Source organism: Pantherophis guttatus, chromosome 12, assembly GCF_059756535.1.
Source record: "Pantherophis guttatus breed Tessera chromosome 12, ASM5975653v1, whole genome shotgun sequence".
Lineage (NCBI taxonomy): Eukaryota > Metazoa > Chordata > Lepidosauria > Squamata > Colubridae > Pantherophis > Pantherophis guttatus.
In genome coordinates, this window is record NC_142074.1 from 8,034,903 (window position 1) to 8,061,285 (window position 26,383).

Sequence of the window (26,383 nt, forward strand, 5' to 3'; positions counted from 1 at the left end):
ACGCGAGTGTTCCCCTAGCTCAGCTCCAGTGTGCATGCGTGCACCAGCCAATTGATTTTCAGGCCTTCCGGTCCCACTGGAAGTCGGGAAACTGGCTGTTTCCAGCCTCTGGAAGGTCTCCGGGGGGATGGGGAAGGCTGTTTTTGCCCTCCCCAGGCTCTTAGAAAGCCTCTGGAGCCTGGGGAGGGGGAAAAGCGGGCCTACCGTTCCCACGTGCCATCGTGTGCCAAAAGCAGTGGGAAGTGTGGGGAGGGCACGTGCGCATGCACGGGAGGGCGGGGCGCATTGAATTATGGATGTGGGCACACACACCCACAATCCTCCACGCTCCCCCCACTTTTGGCACGCGGCGGCAAAAAGGTTAGCCATCACTGGTATAGGATCTCCTGCTTGAGCGGGGCGCTGGGCCAGAAGACTTCCAAGGTCCGTTCCAGCTCTATTCTAATTCTGATTCAAAACACTATTTTATATTTTTATATTACTCAGTTAACAGCTAGCACTATTTTGGCATTCGATGAAGGCCAATGGAGGGGTTGCACTTAGTCTGTTTGTGGCTATGTAGCGACTCTAGGCTGATTCCTCTTTTGGCTCCACCCCAGGTTCTGCCACTCCTCCTACATCTCCAAAGCCTGGTTTGCTATCTTGATACCAGATTTGGGTTTTGTGATTTCTGAATAATGATACTGGTGTGTGTGTGTGGAGGTTCCACTTGGGGTGGGAAACTCAACATTGAGTAGTTTAATCCCTAGAATAGATTGAGCAGATTTGGTTTTTTAAAAAGCAAACACCATAGCACACATACACACACAAGGCCAAATGGCCATGTTCCTCATGTTATAGGAAATCAGCTATCGTTTTACAGGTACCTCAGTCTATATACCAAACGAATGTCCCATTGGGACATTGGGATACCCATATCAAAACAACTTACTTTATGTGTGGCCAGAATCTAAAAATAACATTTAATACAGCACAGTACTTAAGCAAAATGGTTCAGTTGAGATCTGCATATGTGGGACCGATTGGGATAGGTTGCAGGAGTGATGCTGAAATATAATTTTATCATGTTTTATCTTAAATTATTGTATTCTATTCCAATTTCATTTTAGACTGTATTTTATTCCAATGTAATTTTAAATCGTATTTTATTCCAATTCCATTTTAAATTGCTTTTATCAAATTTTAATAATAATTTGTTTCTGGAACTTTGTACCTTGATATGGCCCAAGGGCTAATCAATCAATCAACCAACCAATCAAAAGCTATGGTTTTAACAGACTGTGTGTATTTGGCTACCATGCAAAGCCATCATATACAATATATGGTGTTTCTGTTGAGGCATAGTGTGATGTGAACACTTGATTGATTGATTATGCACCATCAAGTTGTTTTCAGTTCCCAGTGACCATACAGAGATACTTTCTCCATTGTTAGGCATTGGTTGAAAAATGTGTTGGGTTGACTTTGAAGACTTTGTGACAATTCTGCTATTTTGATTAGGCAGCAGTAACAATAACAAAGTTGGAAGGTAGGTTGGAGGTCATCAAACGCAGCAGCGCGGGTAGTGACGGGAGCAGCGTGGCGCTCCCATGTAACACCGCTCCTGCGTGAGCTGCACTGGCTCCCGGTGGTCTTCCGGGTGCGCTTCAAGGTGTTGGTTATCACCTTTAAAGCGCTCCATGGCATAGGACCTAGATATCTTCGAGACCGCCTGCTGCTACCGACGACCTCCCACCGACCCGTGCGCTCCCACAGAGAGGGCCTCCTCGGAGTGCCATCAGCCAAACAATGCAGGCTGGTGACCCCCAGGGGGAGGGCCTTCTCTGTGGGGGCACCCACCCTCTGGAATCAGTTGCCCCCAGAGATAAGGAGAATCCATGACCTCAGTGCCTTCTGCCGTGCCCTTAAAACTTTCTTTTTTCAACAAGCCGGGCTGGCTTAATTTCTTTTTAAGGGTTTTTTAATTGTTTTGTTTGTTTATCGTTTTAATTAATGGGGCCAAATCTATATATATATATTTAACTGTGTTTTAATATTTGTATTTGATGTTTTTATTTGGCTGTTCACCGCCCTGAGTCCTCAGGGAGAAGGGCGGTATACAAATTCAAAAATAAAATAAAATAAATAAATAAATAAATCAAGACCAACCCCCTGCTCGTGCAGAAGATCTATACTATTTCTGACAATCAGCTGCCCAGTCTCTCCTTGAAAGCCTCCAGTGATGGGGCACTCACAACTTCCAAAGGCAATTTGTTCTACTGGTTGATCTGTGGAATTTTGTTAGGAATTTTTTCCTTAGTTCTAGCCTGTTTCCCCCCAAATAAGACATTCCCTGATAATAAGCCCAATCGGGCTTTTGAGTGCATGGCAATAAGGCCAAGCGCTTATTTCAGGGTTCAAAAAAAATATAAGACAGGGTCTTATTTTCAGGGAAACACGGTAGGTTGCTTCTCTCCTTCATTAGTTTCCATCCATTGTTTCTTGTGTTGCCTTCTGGTGCTTTGGTAAATACATTGGCCCCCCTCTTAGTTGTAGCTTTCGATACATGTCAGGTTTGTATCTTGATGTATCTTTAATGCATCTTCTTGATGTATATGTATTAAGTTTTGATCATAGTTTTATATATTTATGGTTTGTAGACTGGTGCCTGTTAAACGAGAGGCAATAGCGTTGACATAAGTGATACAATTGATGTGAAATTGGATAACTTACTTGCAGATGCTAGCTCTCTGCAGCCTTGACTGCATTTCAAAAGCTGTTTGCGAGCTATTCAAATTTCCTTTCTCAGCAAGCAATAGATAAGGAGGAGTGTTTTCCTCAGCTGCTGAGTCATGATTCACAGAACATGATAAGTCTGAATGCAGTTTATAAATCATGGTTTACAGCTCAGCTTGCTATACAAACGAATTGTGGCATATTCCAGCCATGTTTAAACATAGGGAGATGTGCAGTCATAGTCAGAGAGTTAAAAAAAATATTGGGACTTCCTTTGCAAGGTCAGATCAGCCATCTGGCCTGGGTTGACACTGCTGGTTCAAGCAAGCTCATGTGTTCTTCCATCATTTGCAAGAGATGGAGGTCGGGTTGTGATGTCATCGCACATATTATCACCGGGAAGAAATTTCAGCTTGTTATGGATAGCTGTTATGGATACCTTGCTCTGTTGGTTTGGTCTTTGCTCCCAATCAATTTTTTTGCAGAAGCTGAAATTAGCAGCACAGTTTTTATTTTGGCAGAAAAGAAAGAAGCTGCACGGGCTTCGGCTTCATAAGCTTTCTGTTCTCTGTCGCACTTTCTTCAAAACCACTAAAGCTATTTCCAGTAATGTTTACATCCCAGTTGCTTTACTTGAGACACGGACCCCATCTCACATGCCCCCAGGACATCTGGGGTGAGAGTACCAGAAAAATCCAGATGATGGCCCACAACGATGCAAACAAGCCCATGCTCCTTTTGATGGATTGTCTGTCTGTCTGTCTGTCTTTCTTTCTTTCTTTCTTTCTTTCTTTCTTTCTTTCTTTCTTTCTTTCTTTCTTTCTTTCTCTCTCTCTCTCTTTCCTTCCTACCTTCCTTTTCTCTCTCTCTTTCTTTTCCTTCCTTCCTTTTCTTTCTTTCTTTTCCTTCCTTCCTTTTCTTTCTCTCTCTCTTTCTTTCTTTTCCTTCCTTCCTTCTTTTCTTTTCTTTTCCTTCCTTCCTTCCTTCCATTTATTTATGTATTACATTTATTTATTTATTTATTTATTTAATTTAATTTATTGGCTGCCCATCTTACCACAGGGTTAACGGGGGGAGGGGCTTACACTTACATATGCAGCTAAAACATAAAATGTTAAAATCAGGCATTAAAGGACACATGGGGTGGGGGAAGGGGAGTTGGGATCTGTTATTACTCAATCCGCCACCTCTATTGCGCTGATCCCTCACTGGGGCCCCAATCAGGGCCACGTCTTTAAGTCCTTATGAAAAGATAGGAGGGTTGGGGGCCATGTTCACATTGGGGGAGTCAAGATGCTCCAGAGAGCAGCAGCAACAGCAGAGAAGGTTCTCCTAGACCCCGCCAGACGGAATAATCCAGCTGACGGGACCTTCCACAGGCCGCCTCTGCGTCACGAGTGGCAGGGGCCAATCCCTGTGGAGTGAGGCGGTCCCTCAAGTAGCCCATGCCTGCCCTCCATCCCCTAAACCATCTCAGGCCAATCTCTTCCCACTTGTTTATGCTTACAAATTGTTGTGTCCCCTCCCCCCCCCCCAGGGACCAACTGCTTTGTTTTGTCTTGTTTTTCAGCCACAGGTGTGAGCTTTCTGCTGTTTCCCTTTGATCATTGTGGTTGGTGCAAATATTTGGCTTTGTTGTGGGTGTTTTCTTTTCTTTTTTTAAAGTTGCTTTGCTAATGAACATGGTGGCTGTTTGTTTTGCTGACTAAAAGAAAAAGGGAAACACCCAGACAACTAGAAGTAGCACCCGCAGATCAAGAGACGAAAATTGCAAAATAAGAGATAAGTGTTCATCGCTCAGTTCCTGCAAAGTGAGAGAGACTGTAGTTAGAAACAGAAAATGCAAATGGTAACTTTAGTGGTGATTTCCTTCCAAATTTATAATTTCCCAAAACAAAGACACAGGGATGAAATAAAGTTAGTTCTTGATTTACATCTGTTCATTTAGTGACCATTCAAAGCTACAGTGGCACTGAAAAAAATAACTTACAACAGTTCTTTACACTTAAGGACCATCATAGCATCCCCCTTAGTCACGTGATTAAAATTTGGGCGATTAGCAACTGGTGTGTATATTTGTGATGGTTGTAACATTCCAGGATTGTGTGATCATCACCATTTGTGACCTTGCCAACTGACTTCTGAGAAGCAGTCAGTGGGGGTAGCCAGATTCAGTTAGCGACCTCATGATTCACTTAACAACTGCAGCGATTTGCTTGGCAACCATGACAAAAAAGAGGTCATAAATCACGTGTGACTTGTTTAACAACTGTGTTGCTTAGCAGCAGAAATTCTGGTCCCGATGACGGCTGTAAATTGAGGTCCACCTGTAAGAGAAACATTCATATGCAAATCTGGTTCACAGAGTTTACCAAATTACAGATTTTTGCAGTTGTTCCGATATTTCAACTTTTTACTTTGTACGGAATTTGTTTTCCAGTTAATTTAACCAAAAAAACTGCAGTGGGAACTATGAACCCAGCGGCTTTTTGCCTGGAAGAGAACATCTGGGAATTTCTGCTGAGCCCTAATTCTGTTATATGCTGATGCAGAGAAAGAGAGAGAGAGAGAAAGGGAGGGACAGAGAGAAACGGAGAAGGTATTAGACAATGACTAAATGACTATCAGGGCAAACTGGACTGAGCTGGCTGGTTTTTTGTTTTTTGTTTTTTTTTAAAGTTGCAACCTTTTGAAAGAGCAATTTGATAAAAACAACAGCCCCGCCCCCTTCTTATTTTTTAAGCTTCAGTTTATCAGTTTTGCAACAACAACCCTTCCGTGGAAATTTGGGTTAAGAATTCCAAGAAACATCTTGTTGACGTGTTTGTGTCTGTTCGCACAAGGCCTGCTGGGAAGTTGAAGCTGGTCTGTCTACATCCTCGTGTTGATGAGAAGTAGATGACGGGTTCCCGTTCCTTCCCCCTCCGGAGAACTCCACTTGCTTGAGACTTGGCAAAGGCAGAGAACCTTGATGGCCACGTTCCACGCCCACGGGTCTCCAGGGTGATGAGGCAAAGGGGTAGGGCCACGTTCTGCAGATGGAGAAGCTCAGGATCTGTTTTTTTATTCTGGCAACTGGAAAGGGGAAATTAAAAGGGATTTATTTCATGGATGATTTTTGTGGTTGCTCCATGAAATATGTGTTGTTTTCAACCTTCTAGTGACCACATAGATCAGAGGTGGGGAACTATGGCCCCTTAATGACTTGTGGACTTCAACTCCCACAATTCCTCAGCCAGCATGGTATATATAGATCAGGGGTCTCCAACCTTGGCAACTTTAAGCCTGGTGGACTTCAACTCCCAGAATTCCTACTAAAAGAAACTTGCTGGGTAAAAACACTGCCAAATATATGGAAGACTAGCTTTCTACCAGGTTTATCCCTCTTTATCTATTTATCACAGTCTAACCATGTAGAATTTTTGTCAACAAACATACCTAAATATAAAATCATCACTAAAATCATAGTGAACTTTAAGAAGAAGCCATATCTTAGCGGGAAATGATTTGGCATCCACATTTCTCCATAAACTTTGATGGTGCTTTCCTTTTTTTAAAAACCCAGATGCCTTAAGGTTTATGTTGATTCCAACTAAATGTAAGGATTTGTTTTGACTCTTTGCATCTATTTAGTTGTGTATTTTGTATGCTGGGCATGCAAACATCTTTGGGAAAATAACTTCCTGGGATTTTATGACGCAGTTGGGTTGGGTCTGTCTCCTGCTGAGCAAATGCATGTTCTCCTGGGGGTAATGCTTGGGTGACGCAGAAGAAGCTAATCTACCTTTCTCTGGTTTTTTTTGTGACATACTTAATGCTGAAAGCACTAAGAATTATAAACATTCAGTATTTGCAAGGTTGGGTAGGACTTTTGGGCCGATTGCTTGGAGAAAAGAGACAAGGAAGTTTGCTGTTGTGGATACAGGTAATCCTCATCGTACAACCTATTCAAAGTTTCAACGGCACTGAAAAAAGTGACATGACCATTTTTCACACTTATGTCCATTGCAGCATCCCCATGGATGTTGGCAACTGACTCATATTTATGACAGTGTCCCGGGGTGATGTGATCACTTTTTGCCACGTTCTGACTAGCAAAGTCAATGGGGAAACCAGACTCACTTAACCACCGTGTTGCTAGCTGAACAACTGCAGTGATTCACTTAATAACTGTGGCAAGGAAGGTCGTAAAAATGGGGCTAAACTCACTTAGCAATTGTCTTGCTTAGCACAGGAAATGTTGGGCTCAACTGTGGTCATAAATCAAGGACTAATTATTATAGATTTTCCTTTTTTCAAAGATGACCGCGTGCGAGAGGGGAAGTTCTTTTGTAGACCTGGACCAACAGCTCATGAACTAGAATAACTCTGTTAGTCAGGCCAGACATTTGCATAAAAGAAAAGTTGGCTGGGGATGATGGGCAGATGCTGGATTCGAGTAGGCTGGTATAAAACACTACACAAGAGCGTTTTCGATAGCTGGTGTTCTCCTGCACAGGATATGGGCTGTTTGTGTTGTTGTTGATTTAAAAATGAGTTATTTCAAGCCTGCTCTTTCCTTGACCTCAGGATCAGCATGCTTGTGTTTGTTGATGTCATTTCTATAGTTATATTGGCAGTTAATATGCTGCCTTACATATTTGGGGCCCTCATTTCCAGAAATAGCTAGATAGGGCAGTGTTAATAGCTGGTGGCTGCAGACATGAATCATAAGTATGGCGATTGGGGGAACAGCGGAAGGACTGTCAGGGAAGACTTCTGAGGGTCGTTTTTCATCTGGAGACTTCAGTGATTGTGTTGTTGGGGCTCAATAGATGGCTTGAAAGGGAAAGAGCCATGTAGGAAGTGAGATATGGACAAGGAGAGGTTAAGGGGTTACAGTGGGAGATGTAGAAACTGGGATGATCTAGTTTTTAGAACTTGCCAGTTTCCTCCAAAATGGACAATCCAATCCTGATGGGTCCCTAAAGAATCATTCCTGAAACGTTTGGATCAGTCTCCACAAAGGGGAGAAACTTACATACAGGCAGTCCATGTTATTAATCCAACAGCTGCAGTGATTTACTTAACAAATGTGGCAAGAAAAGTCATAAAATGGGGCAAAACTCACTGAGCAAATTTCTCGCTTAGCAGTGTAAATTTGGGGTTCAGTTGAGGACTATCTGTATGAATAACCACTAAGAATTCTCGTGGCACTATCCTAGCAAAAAGATCAGTTGTGCTAGTTTCTGGAGCGTCAAAATACCTGGACAAAATGAAGTTCTTAGGAAAAGCTATTCTTCAAATAAGGAACACAACTGAGAAGTTTCTCCTCTTAGCCTTGATCCCACCCCTCATTGTCATGGTAGGGAACTACTAACCATTTTTCCTGTGGGGTTTCTGGGTCAATTCTAGTTGAAGAAGGTGGTCCTGAAAATAGCTTGATAACCAGGTTCCTGCTCCCAAACAGAAATGATAGGATGTTAGAATGCAATTCCAGCTGAATCACATGTTGTGTTCTTCCATTGTTCCTAGATTATCCCAAAGCTTGGTGAGATACTTTTATTAAAACTAGGGTACCAAACAAATATGGTTGTCGAACAGATAAAAGAGTTTCCTTTCATTTGAGATAGAGTAACATCCAAAAAAGTTATCTCAAGATACAATTCTGTAACTCCTCCTTCCAAAAAGATCAAAGGAAATAAAACAATATCTTGGCCATTCCAACATATCTGGTATTATAGTGGGATGGCTCGCATTCAGAAATTGTGGGTGCTCCATCACTGGAGGTTTTCAAGAAAATATTGGACAACCATTTGTGTGAGATGGTGTAGGGTCTCCTGCTTGAGTAGAGGGTTGGACTAGAAGACCTCCAAGGTCCTTTTCGACTCTATTATTTTTCTGTTCTATCTTTGCCTCCAAATGTTCAACTGGATCCTGGTTAACAAAAGCCTACTTACTCATGTGTTAAATTGCTGGCCTCCAAAGGAGAATTTATTAGCTATTATGGAATCTTCCCCTCCAGCACTAAAGGCAGGCAAGCATTTAACAACAATACAACTTCCTCTCTCTTTGTGTGTGGGTGTAGGTGCATATTCCAAGCGCTGAAAGCTGTGCTGCTGCTAGACTTTCGTAAGTGCTCCTTAACTGTTGTAAAGGTTAATGATCCAAAACCTCTCCTGCGTTGTATTCTTTACTCAAAATACTTCATTGTTTACTTTCTTTTTGCTGTTGTTATAGTTACAGACAACCAGCTCTTGATTTTCTGCTGCTGTTTATGTGGCCCATCTTTTTCGCTCCTCCATGGAGACGGCTTTTCCTGTGTGTTTGGAGGGTTGCTAGTTCCTTTATTTGTGGAGAACATGAGTTCAGTGGACTCAGTTCATCAGCACGAGGCTGCTCCTGCAACGTGACACCTTGTCCATGCCCCTACATCAGCCTGCCCCCCAAGGGCACCTTCCAGAGGCAGAAGGACCTGTTGGCCCAGAACTCTGGGACGTGTTGTCCATACATACTGTATCTTGCAGGCTTCAGCTTTGGGGAAGAAGAAGACTAACATGTCTCAAGAGTTCATGAAAAAGTTCTGTCTGGCGAGACAGCCACTAGGTTTGTGAGTCATAGTGGAGTTTTCATAACATTTAAGATGATGGGTGGTCATTTCATTGCACTTATGCTGCATTATACTGTTTGTGGCTAGTTCTCATTCTTTAAAAACAATTACTACCCTTTATTTAGTTTGGTATGAGTGAACTTGCATGTTTCCACTGAGTGGTGGAGGTTACTGAAATATATAACATTATAATTCCAAGAAGAACAATATAGCTTCACTTACACAGCAACTAGCCACATTTGCAGCACCAACAAAGAAGTCCTAGACCAAACCTCACCAAAAACGCCGCTTGAAGCCAAGATCGCCAAACAGAAGCTGCCATACTTTGGACATGTGGTGAGAACAGATTCGCTCAAAAAATCAAACATGCTGAGAGCAGTAAAAGGAGAAGGAGCCATCCTAGTACCCGCTGGCTGGACATTATAAAGGATGCCACCGGGATGACCATGGTGGATCTGACGGAGGCAGTGCAAGACAGAGGGGCATGCAGAGTGCTGATCCCCAAGTGGCCGAGGGTTGGACATGACTGAACGTCTGATGAAGACGACAACATAGCATCCCATTGTCACGTGGTTGCATTTTATGACAGTTGTCATAATGTAAATGACAACTGTGTGTGTAAATGGAGCTGTATGTGCGTGCTTGCTGGCCTTTTGCAAGAAACACACACACACACACACACACACACACACACACACACACACCGGGTCAATCCACAAAAGCCGGAAACGTTGGGGAACTCTGGACTAGAAGACCTCTAAGGTCCCTTCTAACTCTGTTATTCCGCATTCTGTTCTGTATTCTGCATCCATCAGGGCCACAGTTGTGAACGCTGAGGCTTCCTCCTGTGTGTTCCCTGGGTTTCTTTGCAATTAGTCACCCAGTAACTCCTTTCTCCTTTCTGAAGCCAGCCTGACAGAGCCAGCTATCTATCACGCCAGGCCAGCCCTCCCTACACAATAGGCGGAAGTTATTCCAATTCCCAGACAATTCCCGTTTCTATCTCGAGAATAGCAAAAGGTCAAAAAACATCAGGCTGCAGCCTTTGCCAGCAATAGCAACATGGGCAGAGAAAGAGGTCCAGGCGAGGGGCTGATGTGCTAAACTTTCTAGATCCCTCGCCTGTTCTTCCTCACCAGCTTTCTGCTTCCTGCACAGGTAGTCATCGACTTACAAACGTGGGTTTAGCAACCATTCAAAGTGTAAAGCGTTGAAAACATGACCATCACAACATCCTTAGAGTTACGTGATTAAAATTTGGGTGCTTGACATGTGGCACGTAATTATCACTGGGATCCTCTGATCTCCATTTACGAACTTCTCAGCCTGCTTCTGACAAAGTCAACGGGAGAAGCCAGATTCACTTAAAGATTCGCTCAACAACTCTGGCAAGAAAAGTTGTTAAATTGGGTGCAACTCAGTTAACAACTGCCTTGTTTAGTAATGGAAATTCTGGTCCTAATTTTGGTCATCAGTTGAGGACTGTCTGTATCAATGACGCTATCACTGCAGGAGAAGAAAGACAATTCACGTGCTAAAGCAGGGGTGTCAAACTCGATTTCATTAAGGGCCGCATCAGGGTTGTGTTTGACCTCGGGGGCTGGGTAGGTGTGGCCAGCTTAACGTCATTTGTGTTGGGGGCACCCTTCCCAGGTTCCGTTTTCAGCTGCGATGGCCTCCTGCAGCGACGGCATCCCAGAATGCTGCAGGAGGCCGTTGCAGCTGAAAACGGAGCTCAGGAAGGCCATACATTTTCTCAGGAGGGCCGCTCCCTTTTCGCTGACAGAGGCACTGTGGGACAGTGTTTCACTGTTTCCCGGGCGGCCCCGCAGGCTGGATCTAAGCACCCCGCAGGCCGGCTCCGGTTCCCGGGCCTTAAGTTTGACACCCCTGTGCTAAAGAGTATACCACCAAGAGTCACTTTCTGTAATATGGGCAGCCACACAAATCTGATCAATAAATAAAGCGAGTGTAAAGAAGCAGCTTTGGATGTTTTTTACAGCAGTTATAAACTATATTGTCTTTGTTGAACATGCCCTTGAAGTGTTCACATACGTCCTTTACATTCTGCTAGAAGCCAGGGAAGAGAGGAAGCAAGGAGTTCATTGGATATAAAAAGAGAAAGCTACATTTTCTCTTTTTTTTACTTTTTATACTCTGGGCTCTCTGTGCTGTTCCTGCAATAGGTGTGGTCCACCTGCAGATCTTCCGAAGGTCACAGGTGAATAACTCTAGTTTTATTAGCCCTGGCGGGATGCTTTGAAAACAGCCGTATCTTGAGATTAGGACACCTCCGTCCCAAGTAGAAGATCTCACTGGGACGGAAAACTCTGGGAAAAAAAAACTCTGAACCAACCCTTGAAGTATGGAAACCATACCAAGATAATGGGACAAGGGATTTGATGCTGTACATAGGCTTATTTCCTTCTAAAATTACACCTGGGAGGAAAAAAATGGGCCTTTTGTGATACATGCTGACTGATGGTCTATGGAGATTCTCAGTCATCCACGTCATGGTTGTCTCAAAGGTGCTTTTTCAAAAAAAAGCAATTGGATGAGAAGAGAAACTTCTTCCTCAAGGGGGAAAAAAAACCCCATAGTCCAGTTGCCTTCTTGAAAAAGCATCTTTGAGACATGTTGGCTGATGTAATGGAATGTGTGGATGACCTTGGGGTTCCAGGGGAAAAGATGCTGCCCAGGAAACAATCAGAGAAGAGAGGCAGGAGCCCCCAGTGGCTTAGTGCTTAGAGCAGGGGTCTCCAACCTTGAGAACTTTAAGACTTGTGGACTTCAACTCCCAGAGTTCCTCAGCCAGCAAAGCAAAGCTGGCTGAGGAACTCTGGGAGTTGAAGTCCACAAGTCTTAAAGTTGCTGAGGTTGGAGACCCATGGCTTGGAGGAAGAAACTTAGGAAGGACTAGCCTGAAGAGATCAAACAGAAGTGGCAGTGGGAAGTTTTGTACTTTCAGACTTGCAAGATTCTGTTAATTTAGTCTTATAATGAAGTAGATTATGAGCTGCGGTGGCGCAGTGATTAGAATGCAGCGTTGCAGGCTAATTCTGCCAACTGCCACAAGTTCAATCCTCAAGTTCGGCTCAAGGTTGACTCAGCCTTCCATCCTTCTGAGGTCGGTAAAATGAGGATCCAGATTGTTGGGGACAGCATGCTGACTCTGTAAACTGCTTAGAGAGGGCTGTGAAGCATTATGAAGTGGTATATAAGTCTAAGTTAGGGGTGTCACGGCCCGTGGGCTGGATGGGTCATGCGCTGGCAACGTCCACCCCTGATTTAGGGAAGGGGGGGAGTCATGATACATCACATGATGACAATGTGACACCGCGAGTTTGACACCCCAGATCTAAGTGCAATTGCTATTGCTAGTTTCAGCTCAACTAGTTGTGTTTCCTGTCTTGTTTAATCAGGATGCACTAAATCATAGGGTGATTTGGTTTTAACGTGATAGATCAGCTCAGTGGTGAAATCCAAATATTTTTGCTACCAGTTCTGGGTAGTGGCTTCGTGGGTATGGTGTTGTTTGGTGGGCGTGGCAGGGGAAGGATACTGCAAAATCCCCATTCCTGCACCACTCCTGGGGAAAGGATATTGCAAAATCTCCATTCCCACTCTGGGGCCAGCCAGAGGTGGTATTTGCCAGTTCTCCGAACTACTCAAAATTTCTGCTACCGGTTCTCCCATCAGAACCTGCTGGATTTCACCCCTGAATCAGCCCACTCTACACATTGCAGCTGAGTGATACATACAAATTGGACCTTTATGGTATGTTTAACAATTTAATTTAAAAGTTTAGCTTAGAATTATATAGGAGTGATAATTGTGATTGTTTTCTCTCATCGTTATGACTTCAATCTGTCTGACACTGCATCAGAAGTATTTTGAAATATAGGTAGTCCTCAACTTATGATCGATCACTTTATTTCTCTACTTCTGAATAAATAGCAATACCACTTAGACTTATATACCGCTTCAGGTGCTTTATAGCCCTCTCTAAGTGGTTTACAGAGTTGGCATCTTGCTCCCACCTCGGATGGATGGAAGGCTGAGTCAACCTTGAGCTGGTCAGGATCGAACTGCTGGCAGTCAGCAGAATTAGCCTGCAATACTGCATTCTAACCATGGAGCCACCACAGCTCTTAACAAAATAAAATTTATTGCCAAAAAAAAAAAAAAGGAAAATCTATTCCCAAATGAGCACTCTTTATGCTCTTGCTTCTCCAGCTCCCCCTTTGATTACTGAATAGATTTTGTTTTTGTTTTTTGATAAGCTACAGAAAATTGCAGAGGAGAGTTTTTTTTCAGGAAAGTCAATGGCAGCCTCCACTGGAGAATTTGCAAAGCCATTCACACTGCTGGGAACTGATACCATATTTTCCGAATGCTTCTTCTCATCCTCGGAAATTTTGCAGGGGGCCAGTTGATGCCATCACATGATATCACTGGTTTATTCTGGTTACTTGTTTTCATAATGATTACTTAGTAAGATTAGCAGCTTGGTATTTCCCAAACACTGTAGATAAAAGAGTTCCTGTGGGCCAGTCTTGAAGAAAATTGAAATATAGCATAGCATTTAGACTTTGACAGGTAGCCCTCATACTTACAACTGTTGCAACATCTCCATGGTCACATAATCAAAATTCAGACAATTGGAAACTGGCTCATAGTTATGACAGCTGCAATATCCCAGGATCGTATGATCACCTTTTGCAAACTCCTGACAAGCAAAGAAACCAGGAAACCAGATTCACTTAACAACCATGTTACTAACTTAACTGCAGTGAACCATTGGGACACTGCAACAATCATAACTATAAGTCATGTGACCATGGGGATGCTGCAATGTCTGGGGACTTCGTAGGGGGCTCTACCTTGTCTCGCCGGCTCTCCTCCCGATTCCTCTGGATCGCGGAGTTTTTCAAGCCGCCTCTCAGCTGTAGAGGCGGCTCTTTACGGGCGGCGGGGCTGGCGGTCTTGAAAGGACCGTCTTGCGACGATGGCGGCGCCAACCGGAAGTCCCACACTTGTGTCCTTGATGAAGGAAACAGCAGCTCATAAAGTTTTAGCCTTTCAATAAACATTTGTTGGTCCCAAAATGTTCTACCAGACTCCTTCTGTTTTTTTGTTTTTTACAGCCATATACTAACTGGGCTCTTCTGCCCTGGTTTTAAAAAGAAGTACAGTAGTTCCAAAGCTAGCAGGAACAATTCATTCAACATACGGTATTTGTCATATGAACACAGGTGCTGAAACTTTTTATTGGTGTATTTATATAAAACCAGCTCATGTGCTCAATACGTATGTTGCCTTCCCTTCCCACAGCATCCTGTATAGCTTTTTCCAAACAAATCATTATGCAACAAAGGCTGTATCGTTTTTCCACTCCATTGTATGCACGTTCTCCAGACAAGGAATTTGAAAGTTTATTAAACTCCTTCGCAGCTGTTTCTTTCCTGGTGTTTAAAATATACAAAGGGGTAGAGACGAGCCTGCAGTGTGTGACAAGTATGTGGTCTTTTCCTTTTGCTTCCAGTTTTATTCTGATTTAATTTAAAGTTCAAGGTGTACTGATTTTATTCTGAGCTTTCTCCCTCCTTTACTTGGCATTCTACATCTTGTCTCGTTTGGCCAATGAAGAATGGACTCATCCTTGCTCATCTTCAAAATAACAGCCCTTCTGCTTATCTTTCTTTCGAACGTTCATTGCATAACAAATGGGAGAATGTCTTTGCTCGGTCTTGTTTTCTTAACCGTGGATGTATATCAGATCAAATGGGGGAGGTGATTTCATCAGTGATATTTTTTAAATGATCTGGGGTTTTTTTATTTCTGGCTCATAAAAATGATTTATAAGTTCTTGGAATATGCCAGGGACATTTTCCTCCTCCTGAACACTCCAAGGGGAATGACAACATTCAACAATTCTGAGGTTAAAAGAGGTCCATAAAGATCTTCTCTGATCTCTGAAAGTTGACATTGTAGTTTTCAGCCATCCTGAAGTGGGGGACATAAAAGATGAGGCTTTTAAGTCACAAAAGTAAGGGGGGAAATCCCTGACACTAACGCCACAAAAATTTAGAACATAGAAGTAGCCCTCAACATCAGACCACAACTGAGCCCAAAATTTCTGTTGCTAAGTGAGACAGTTATTAAGTGAGTTTTGCAGAATAACGTTGGAAGGGACCTCAGAGGTCTTCTAGACTAACCCCTTGCTCAAGCAGGAAACCCCATGCCATTTCAGTCAAATGGTTGTCCAATCTCTTTTTAAAAACCTTCAGTGTTGCAGCACCCACCCCCACTTTAAAAGTGGGGACTTGCTTGCCAGAACACATAAAGTTGCCTGATCTTTACGTGTTCGACCTTTCTTGCCAGAGTTGTTAAGTGAATCACTGCAGTTGTTAAGTTAGTAACACGGATGCTATGTGAATCAGGCTTCCTCATTTATTTATTTATTTATTTATTGGTTCGATTTATTTGCCACCCTTCTCCGGAGACTCAGGGCGGCTTACAATGCGTTAAGCAATAGCCTTCATACTTTTGTATATACCTGCTTAGTAGGGCTTTCGGGCCCCCTAAGCGGTGTTCTTTTTATACAAAGTCAGCTTATTGCCCCCACAATCCGGGTCCTCATTTTACCTACCTCGAAAGGATGGAAGGCTGAGTCAATCTTGAGCCTGGTGAGATTTGAACTCGCAGTAATTGCAGGCAGCTGGCAGCTAAGTGCTACTTAACAGCACTTTAGTCCACTGCGCCACCAAGGCTCCTCATTAACTGTCAGAAGTTCGCAAAAGGTGGTCATATGACCCCAGAGCACTGCAACCATCATAAATGTGAGTCAGTTGCCAAGTGTCTGAATTTTGATCACGTGACCAGGGGAATGCTGCAATTGTTGTAAGTGGAAAACAGTCATAAGTCACTTTTTTTAATGCCATTGTAACTTTGAATGGTCACTAAATGAACCGTTGTAAGTCAAGTCTACCTGTATTACATGCACTCATTCTTTGAAAACCCTTTATCTTATATTGGAGGGTTTCCACCTTGTTTTTATAGATGACAAGGAGGTCACCAAGATTGTCCTTAGCGATAAATTCCTGCTGTTAAAATCGGAATTATCTGCCGAGCTGCAGCAGGGAGAAGACTGCAGACTAAAGAATTGTGGCTCAGCTGTTCCTTTTACCCTGCAGATTTTGGAGTAATATTTCTCATCAGTAGCACACCTCCCCACCCCCCCAAAGTGTGTGGGCGAGGGGGGTGTTTATCAGAAGTACTGCTTTTGATGACAACACAAGTGCCACATTTGGTGAACCACAAATTACTCAGGGCTGCTTGAGATGGATGGAGCTGCCTCTCAGAATTAGTAAGCCAATCATGGTTTGAACAGAAAGGTTTCAGCTTACACAGAAAAATGCCGTCGGTCCCAAACCAACGTGGCCACATTCAAACTCATCTTTTCAGTGAATCTATTGTCCCTGAGTAGGGAGAATTTGTTCCACCAGGGTTTAGTTTGCCGCTGGGTGAATGACTGGTCTGTTCCTTTCTGTTGAATTGGCTCAGAGTTTTCTTCCTTAGGAGGGTTGCATTCAGTTTCAATTGTGCCACCGTTCTTGTCTCATGCGATCTTGTCATTGCGTTATGTGGTCATCCCCCAGGAACTGGTATTGCAGCCTTCTTCTGGAGAAACCGAGTCTTTCCCAAGTTCATTGGTAAGGCCTTTCCCAGATCTTCTCACTGAGGATGGTTAGCTGATTACAACTCAGACGCGCAAGGGTTCAAACCAGAGACATTGCAAACTATGTGCCCTGCGATTGATTCGCCACCAGAATCTGGGCACAAAGCAACAGAGCAATAAGGATTCGACTACATGTGCCAAAAACAGGAGGAGCAGGGCAGGTTGTGCGCCTGCGTGCCCGCAGCCGTAATTCAATGCCCCCTGCACCCCCGCGCATGCGTGTGCAACGCCCCCACACTCCCCCCGCTTTTGGCATGCAACTGCAAAAAGGTTACTAGAGGGCCCGGTAGACCCGTTTTTCGCCCTCCCCAGGTTCCAGAGGCTTTCTTGGAGCCTGGGAACGGTGAACACGGCCTCTCTCCCCCACCCCGGAGGCCCTCTGGAGGCCCAGAACGCCCTCCCAGAGCCTCCGCGTGAGCCCTGTACTTACCTGGCATCCAAAACGGGCTGCATGGAGACTCCTGGGAGGGGAGGGCGGCGTGGGTGGGGCCAGCTGAAAATCAACTGGCCAGCGCACACATGCGCGCTGGAGATGAGCTAGGGCAACAGCTCGCGTGCCCACAGATATGGTTCCGCGTGCCACCTGTGGCACGCGTGCCATAGGTTCGCCATCGCGGGTCTAGACTCTAGTGGGTGCAAAGTGCATCTCATAGGATTAGATGCTTTCTTTAATCAAGCTCATAAACTGGATTTACAGAATCCTTCAGACCACAATGGAGCCCAAAATTTCTGTTGCTAAGTGAGAGACAGTTGTTAAGTAAGTTTTGCCCCATTTTATGCCCTTTCTTACCACAGTTGTTAAGTGAATCACTGCAGTTGTTGAAGTTATTAACACGGTTGTTAAGTGAATCTGGCTTCCCCATTGACTTTGCTTGTCAGAAGGTCATAAAAGGTGATCCCATGACCCCGGGACAGTGCAACCGTCATAAATATGAGCCAGTTGCCAAGCATCTAAATATTGATCACGTGACCATGGGAATGCTGCAACGGTTGTAAGTGAAAAACGATGATAAATTGCTTTTTTCAGTGATGTTATAATCATTAAATAAATGTTTGTGAACTTGAGGGCTGGCTGTATGTAAAAGTAAGATCAGGGTTTGTTCTGCCTAGTTGTGAATATTCTTAATATCTTAACCCGCTTTCAATTACTTTAATCATGGATCGATGCTAAGTTGGCTTCTTTTAATCATAGCTTGTGTTACATTAAGCCACAAACCCAAACTTGTTTCTGGTTTTTGTTCTATTTTGTCCTTACACGCTTGCCAGGTTTTTTGAGATGCTTAAGGAAAAAAGACGAGAATCCATCAAGTAAGATTTGCATTGTTTTGCTTTCAAGGGAGACTCTGTCTTGCTCAGCAACCTATCCTAAAATGGATCCAGGTTTAGCATTAGAATTTGTAAATGCAACTGTTCAGGTTATTGGAGGCAAATACGCGGTGCAGATAAGCAAGCAAAAATATAGAGATGACAAGGAAGCGGTGAGATAGCAAGTTTCACTCTATAATCCTTTCTTTAACCACTGTGGGGGTTTTGTAACTATTTGCAAAGGGTCGATGTAAATTAATACAGAGTCACACTGGCTCTCTATGTGGTTTGACTGAAATCATTCTTGGAAGTCTGTTCTTATGCTAGGAAAAAGAAGGGTCAGAAAATGCATAACGTAGATATGCATCAAAGCCACGAAACCATTAAGATACTCATTTCCAGAAACCACAAAATAGATGTGCTGAATCTTCTCCCAGCCACTGGGAGAAAACTGCTTTCTATCTATAGAATACAGAATAACAGAGTTGGAAGGGACTTTGGAGGTCTTCTAGTCCAACCACCTGCTCAAGCAAGAGACTCTATGCCATTTCCAACAAAAGGTTGTCCAGTCCCTTCTTAAAAGCCTCCAGTGTTGGAGCACCCATACATTCTCAAGACAAGTTGTTCCACTGCTTGATTGTTCTTAAAAAAGGTAAAGGTTCCCCTTGCACATATGTGCTAGTCATTCCCGACTCTAGGGGGCAATGCTCATCTCCGTTTCAAAGCCGAAGAGCCAACGCTGTCTGAAGACGTCTCCATGGTCATGTGGCCGGCATGACTCAATGCCAAAGGCTCACAGAGCGCTGTTACCTTCCCACCAAAGGTGGTCCCTATTTTTCTACTTGCATTTTTTTTTCGTGCTTTCAAACTGCTAGGTCGGCAGAAGCTGGGACAAGTAACGGGAGCTCACCCTGTTACGCGGCACTAGGGATTCAAACCACTGAACTTGATTGACAAGCTCAGCGTCTTACCTGCTGAGGCACCACGTCTTATTGTCTTATTATTATTATTATTATTGTTTTTATTGCTCTTATTCAGGAAATTTCTCCTTAGTTCTAGGTTGCTTCTCTCTTCGTTCAGTTTCCATCCATTGCTACTTGTCTTTCTGCTTTGTTTAGTCCACTTTGACAGTGACAAGGACAGCTAAGGACAAAATTCTTATCACCCTGCCTGTAACTCTTCCCCAATGGATTTTGGCTTGCCAAGTCCAGTCAGATGCAACTGAAGTCCTGCAGATGTTTAGTACCTTGGGAAGAAAAACCCGAGGAGGGAGAAACTTAAAACATTTTCACCTGTTGTATTTTGGCTTTGTATTTTGGATGAGTGTTAGCAGGCAAAAATCTTAATAGCAAAAGCACCTCTGTTTGTTGAAGAGCAGGCCCTCACCAAGTTCCCAGTTACATGTAGATTCACTTCTCCCTTAAAAATGTGATAGGATGTTGAAGGTTTTAGTGATCCTTCGATATCTTGTGCAAGAACGCCAACATTTCACAAGATTTCACTGAAACTGTGAAAGATGCTGGCAGTCTTATGTGAAATCTTGGAAGGTTTGGACAGCAGTTCCTAAGGTCTCAGAAGACCTTGAGGAAACGTTAAGAAGCTTTATTGATCTCTTGAGAAGAGACTTGGCTGAAAGACATGGCTGATGGGATGGACAGGGCTTCCGGTTAAATCCTCCCAGGTTCAGAGATTCAGTAATGGGAACAAGAAAGCTGGATCTGCTGTGTGAGGTCACATAAATTCTGTTTCTTCTGAGTGGGATTTCTGGGAAAGCATTGAGGTTTCCAGTCCTCAAGGTTTTTCTCTCTAGTTGTGTCTGACTCTATGGGGCTCATCTCCGTTTCTTGGCCAAGGGAGCCAGAATTGTCCGAACAGGTCATGTGGCTATATGCCAGAGGTGCACAGAATACTATTAACTTCCCACCAAAATGGTACCTATTAAACTACTCTCATTTGCATGCTTTCATACTGCTAGGTGGGCAGGGGCAAGGAATGGGAGCTCAACTGTTGGGCGGCACTCAGGTCTCGAACCTGGACTGTCAGCCCTCCAGCTGAAAAGCTCAGCGTCTTAAACCACTTGGTCATTGTGCCCACTGGGAAAGCAACAGCAATAGCACTTAGACTTATATACTGCTTCAAGTGCTTTACAGCCCTCTCTAAGCGGTTTATAGAGTCAGCCTATTGCCCCCAACAATCTGGGTCCTTATTTTACCCACCTCAGAAGGATGGAAGGCTGAGTCAACCTCGAGCCTGGTGAGATTTGAACTGCCAAATTGCAGACATCCGGCAGTCAGCAGAAGTAGCCTATAGTACTGCACTCTAACTACTGTGCCACCACAGCTCCTAAGCATTGAAGAAAGGTGGTAATAGCTTTTTCTTGCTCCTAATTTTTATGCCAAATGCTTATTTGGGTACAGTATGAATTTAGCCTTGAACAACAGAGGTGGGAGAATAAGCAACCCCCACACCTCAATTCAATGACTTTTGGTTTTGTGCTTGTGGGTTTTTTGTGTGTGTGTGTAATTCCAAAGGCTCAACAGAGCTTTCCTGCATTAGACCTGCCTTCCCCAACTCGATGTCTGAGGAAATTCTGAGATTCCAAGCCTCAGAATGCTCTCTTCCTCCCCAAGATGGTACATGACATGTTCAGGGCCTTCTTAGTTGTGGAACCCCATTGTAGGATGTCTTGTCTCAGATTTTCAGCATCCTAATAAATTTATCTCTGCTCTTCCTTAAGACTTAGTGGCTTACACAAACTTTGGGATTCTTTGAGGTGTTCATTGTGCATTCTGTTCAGTAATTGTTGGATTCTAGATCCCCCCATCCTCCTTTTCTCTCTCTCTACTCTTCTTTTACTGCACTTGGCAAATTGTTTCTCTGACTGATGATGCAGTGTTTTCGACGGCGTCTTGTTATTTCAGTGGGAAGAGGTTGAGAGAGATTGCTAAGTGCAGACTATAAATACAGGAATGAATATGTAAATAAAGACACAAATGTGTTGTTTGTTGAAAGGCTTCAGGACTTTCTAGTTAAACACCTTGAGTAATACATATGCACAGCTCTTTTCGATTTGAGGTCATGCTTGGCATTTAATGGCCTGTGGAAGGCTACCCTCCACAAGGGGGTGAGGCCAGGGTAACCATACAATTGTAATTCAGTTATTTTAAATTTAAATTAGTTAAGTAGAGCTCCCACTGTTATTCTTAATGTATTTAACTGTCCACTCTCTGTTGCACAAGCAATTGAATTTCAGTAGAGATTAGACAGCCTGTGCCTCGTTGGGTCACCATTTCAGAGATGAACCTAAACAGAGAAACAGAAAGACCAAGGATAAGCAAAAAAGGAGTGGAAGCAGCAGTGGAAGACTTCTGGCTTCCTGCTGGTTTCCCCTTTGAGGTTTCTTGAGGGAATCAGACAAAAAGCATCAGAAATCTCCCTCCCTTCTCCTTCTTTTGGGTAAGTGGCTGCTGCTGGATAAGGGAGGAAGAGAGGGGATTGATTGCAAGAGTGGCTGGAAAACTGTCATGGAACTTTGAAAGTGAAGGTCATATGACTTCACCGAAGCAGCCATAGCTTCCCCAAATTTCAATCCCTCAGGTGTCATGGGTCCTGGATTTTGGACACATTCTGTAAGTTAGCCCATTTGATATACTCTGGTCCAAAAATTGTTGCCTTATGATGCACTGTTTTGTCCAGTTAAGGGTTATAACAGTGAGAATTTTAGTAGTACAGGTAGTCTTTGACTTATATCAGTTTGTTTAGTGACTGTTCAAAGTTATAATTTACAACAGCCCTGAAAAAAGTGACTTATGACTGTTTTTCACAGTTTCCAGCATCCCCATGGGCAGATGATTTACATTAGGATGCTTGACAATTGACTCATATTTATGATGGTTGCAGCATCCTGGGGTCATGTGATCACTTTTTATGACTTTCTGACAAAGTCCATAGCGAAGCCAAATTCACATAACAACTGTGTTGCTAATTTTAACAACTGCAGTGATTCACTTAACAAATGTGGCAAGGAAAGTCATAAAATGGGACAAAACTCACTTAACAATTGTCTTACTTAGCAACAGAAGAGTTGGGCTCAATTGTAGACTAAGAAAAGGACTACCTGTATATGACTAGATCCTGGAAGAGCTCAGAGCTAGAGAAACAATACGGTCAGGACTAAAGGAGTATCTTTCTCTTTGTTTTCTCAATCATTTTTCTTATTCTTCTTCTTATTTCCTTATTCCTCAGGCTTGGCGGAAACGCTGGTTCGTGTTACGTCAAGGCCGGATGAGCGGCAACCCTGATGTGCTGGAATATTATCGGAACAGTCATTCCAAGAAGCCCATCCGGGTGATCGATCTGAACGAGTGTGAAGTGGTGAAGCACTCAGGCTCCAACCTGATCAAGAAGGAGTTCCAGAATAACTTCGTTTTCGTCGTGAAAACAACCTACCGCACCTTCTACCTGGTGGCCAAATCAGAAGAGGAAATGCACGTGTGGATCCACCACATAACTCAGATCTGTAACTTCGGACACTTGGAAGACGGGACAGGTAGGTACGACGAGAAAGCTCAAATCTTGTGAAAGTGGTTCATGAATAATGTAAGCCTCTGAGATCCCATTTAGGATTGAGGTGGTGGATAAACTGCACGCATGGATGCATGCATGCATGAATGAATGAATGCTTGGAGAACTTTATACAATCAGCACAGTGAAATATTTACATGCTAAAAAATCATCACAAAACAATTGTCCGAAATCTCTCTCTCTCTTCTATGCAACCTCATCCATCAAGTGGGCCGATTGGCAGAATTAGTTAATGTCCTTTCTGAAATTGACATTTTGACATGTTTATTAGAGGGAGGAAATACTGCAGTAAAAAATCTGTACGGTGAAATAGAGAAATAGGATGTCAGTTGGGGTAGCTTCCATAAATGGAGGGCCTCAATTTGATAAGTCCAGCCTGCTTGTTTGCTGGCAGCTGGTGAGGGGTATTTTTACCCCCTTTTCCATGGCTCCTTTTTTCCTTTCCCCCAGTCGGCAACAATAGGAAGGAAAATAATTGTGTGATATTATTGTGCACTTTTTGGATTCTATATGCAATATCAACAGTCAAGGGAACTAACTGTTCCTAGGTCACTAAAAAGGTGGGATGCTCTCAGAAGAAATGTCCATGGATCAGGGGTCTCCAACCTTGGCAACTTTAAGACTTATGGACTTCAACTCCCAGAGTTCCTCAGCCAGCTTTGCTCTGGGAGTTGAAGTCCACAAGTCTTCAAGTTGCCAAGGTTGGAGACCCCTGATCCATGGATAATCTCAGCACAAAAACACATCAACTGAGAGCGCACATTCTTTCCAAAAAAAGTGTGTAGAAATTTTCTTGCACTTTGTAATAGTTAAGCACTGACATTCAATTATAAGTACAGGTAGTCCTTGACTTATGACCACAATTGAGCCCAAAATGTATGTTGCTAATCAGTGGAACAACTTGCCTCCAGAAGTTGTAGATGCTCCAACACTGGAGGTTTTTAAAAATATGTCTGAAGTGGTTGTCCAATCGCTTTTTAAAAACCTCCAGTGTTTCGTCTGGAATGGTATAGGGCAGTGATGGCGAACCTTTTCAGCACCGAGTGCCCAAACCAGAACGTGCGCGCATACGCTGGAGCACCGGAGTGCCAGGAACCTGAAGACCAGCTGACCAGTGCACATGCCTGGTTTTGGGCTATTTTCAGGCAGTTTTTTGGGGCTGTTTTCAGGACATTTTTCAGGCTGTTTCCAGGACGTTTTTGGGGCCTTTTTCATGACGCTTTTCAGGACGTTTTTTTGGGATGTTTTCAGGACGTTTTCCGATGCTCCAGCGCCCATGAAGACCAGCTGGAGACCAGCCACATGCACACCGGAAACCAGAAGAGCAGCTGGCGATGCCGCACATGCCCACAAAGAGGGCTCTGCGTGCCACCTTTGGCACACGTGCCATGGGTTCGCCATCACGGGTATAGGATTTCCTGCTTGAGCAGGGGGTTAAGCTAGAAGCCCTCCAAGGTCCCTTCCAACTCTGTTATTGTTATTTTTACCCAGAAATGTAGCATTTCTTTTTCCAGTGGGAATTTCCTGACTTTTGGCTCTTAAAGCCGTGGTATTAGTAGGAAAGAAAATGTGGACAGCATTTTCCATGGGAGCAAAGAATCTGATTCTTATCTCATTCTAGTGAAAAGTTGTATTTTAAAACCAGCCCTTAGCAATTTAGTATTTGACATCCCTCTTTTCCTCTTCTCTGAGCAGGATAATCCAGAGGTTTAAAAACAGAGGGAATGTTTGAGAGGGCGGACAGTTTGGCATCTGTCTGTTGAAGTACCCTTGGAAAAATTTTCGAGACAATGTCTTATTTTGTCTGTCTGCAAGCTGGAGAACCTAAACCTTGCTAAGCAGAGCACGTGGTTTTAGGGAGACAAGATCTCCAATTAAAAACAAAACAAAACAAAAGAAATTAGCACTAAGTACTTTTTGTTTCTGCGCTCTGTTTCAAATATGCTTGGAATGAATCATTATACAGATGGCTTGATGGTTACAAGAAATAGTTCAGTGTCTTTAATGGGGGGAAAAGAGTCTGAAAGCTAATCTTCTGGTGCTATTATTGAAGCCGATCAAATCTAAGGTCCACTTTAACCTATTGAGTTGGAGGACATCGCCGAATGTCAGCTGCATTTAGTCCAGCATATTCCTGGGTTTTGCAGAAATAGGTTTGCTCAAATAGCTAATGCAATCACTGGGTGATTTCGGGGGGCTGGGCTATGGTATCAGTGCAGTCAAGGACAGCAGAGCCTGTTAGGGCATTCTCTTCTTTAAAAATCAAACCTGGTTGAGGTCTGTTGTGGGGCTGATGCATGCCCACAAAGAACATAGGGATTTGTCTAGAATTGTGCAGTAGGTGGAGATGAAAGACTGGATGGAAGTGAGTAGCAAAGAAGAGCCCGCTTCACTGTGTGCAGTCTGAGCTGACCACTAGATGGCAGCAGTGAGATATTGTTAGACATCTCTATGTCTTTGCTGTCATCTAGTGGTCATGGAGAATCCTGCTACATGGGAGATTCATGTAGATTCCAAACCAGGAATATGTCCTTATACAGATGCCACCTTCAGGTGCTACTCCTTACTCAGATAATGTTCTAAGCTTTCTATGTTGTCATTACTCCTTGAAAGAGGCTTGTGTGTGTAGGTCCCAGATACCCATAGAGACCTGCTCTGTTGAATGTAACCAGTAGCTTAATTTATTTTAGGATTGGAGGCCCAACTCTATTATGGCCCTGGTTTGGGAGCGAAAAAGAAATATTAAGTTGCACACATTGGGAGACCTTCATGGTTCAGAAACTGCTATGATCTGAAAGAATTTAAAGTGTGGCTGAAATACTTCCAGCTCTGTTATTCTGTTATCTTCTTAAAGTATAAAGGAAAGATATTTGCTTTAGAGTTCAGATCTAAGGCACTTAATTTTAATCTACTCCAGTTCTTTCAACCATAAGGCAAACGTCACTTCAGTCTTTCCAAATCTTCAGAAGTCATCCTGTAGAAGACAACCTTCTTCAGAGAATATGTAATATGGACTGTTCCCAAGACATTTTCTTAACATTTCCTAGTTGTGCTGGTGGGTGGTTACAATGATAAATTCAGACATGTATAGTTGAAGGAAATGTAAACCTCTAAGTAAAGTTGGAAGAGAGAAGCATGTTCTCTGCTCAGGACCTATGGCCTATGACCACAATATAGATACCAAAAAAACTCCATGCAGGAAGAGGCAGCCTTTGGTGGCTGGGAGGAAAGAATTTAACATTTGGTGAAAAAAATGGCGAATGGGTAATGATCCAGAATGTGAAAGGCTGGGAGTTTTGCTGCTTTTGTAGATTTTGGCTAAGATTTCTTCTGTGTTTTATAATGATGCTAAGATGTTATGGGGTGTATTCATATGTCAAGGCTTCATATGTTTTTGGTGCCATCAGAGCCAACTTTAACAGATTAACAGAGTTGGAAGGGACCTTGTA

At 43.4% G+C, this 26,383-nt stretch overlaps 1 protein-coding gene across 4 annotated transcripts in view; it reads left to right on the forward strand.

The window, feature by feature from the left end:
• Positions 1–26,383, forward strand: part of GAB3 (GRB2 associated binding protein 3) — a 93,390-nt gene that overhangs the window by 24,741 nt on the left and 42,266 nt on the right. For 2 of the 4 annotated variants that reach the window (XM_034435024.3, XM_034435025.3), the window contains exon 2: positions 22,596–22,899. In XM_034435024.3, the coding sequence (XP_034290915.2) occupies positions 22,596–22,899 (304 nt within the window). Of the gene's footprint in view, positions 1–5,590; positions 5,735–22,595; positions 22,900–26,383 lie in introns of those variants that run through there. The other 2 variants (XM_087877578.1, XM_034435026.3) reach the window with 2 other exon arrangements.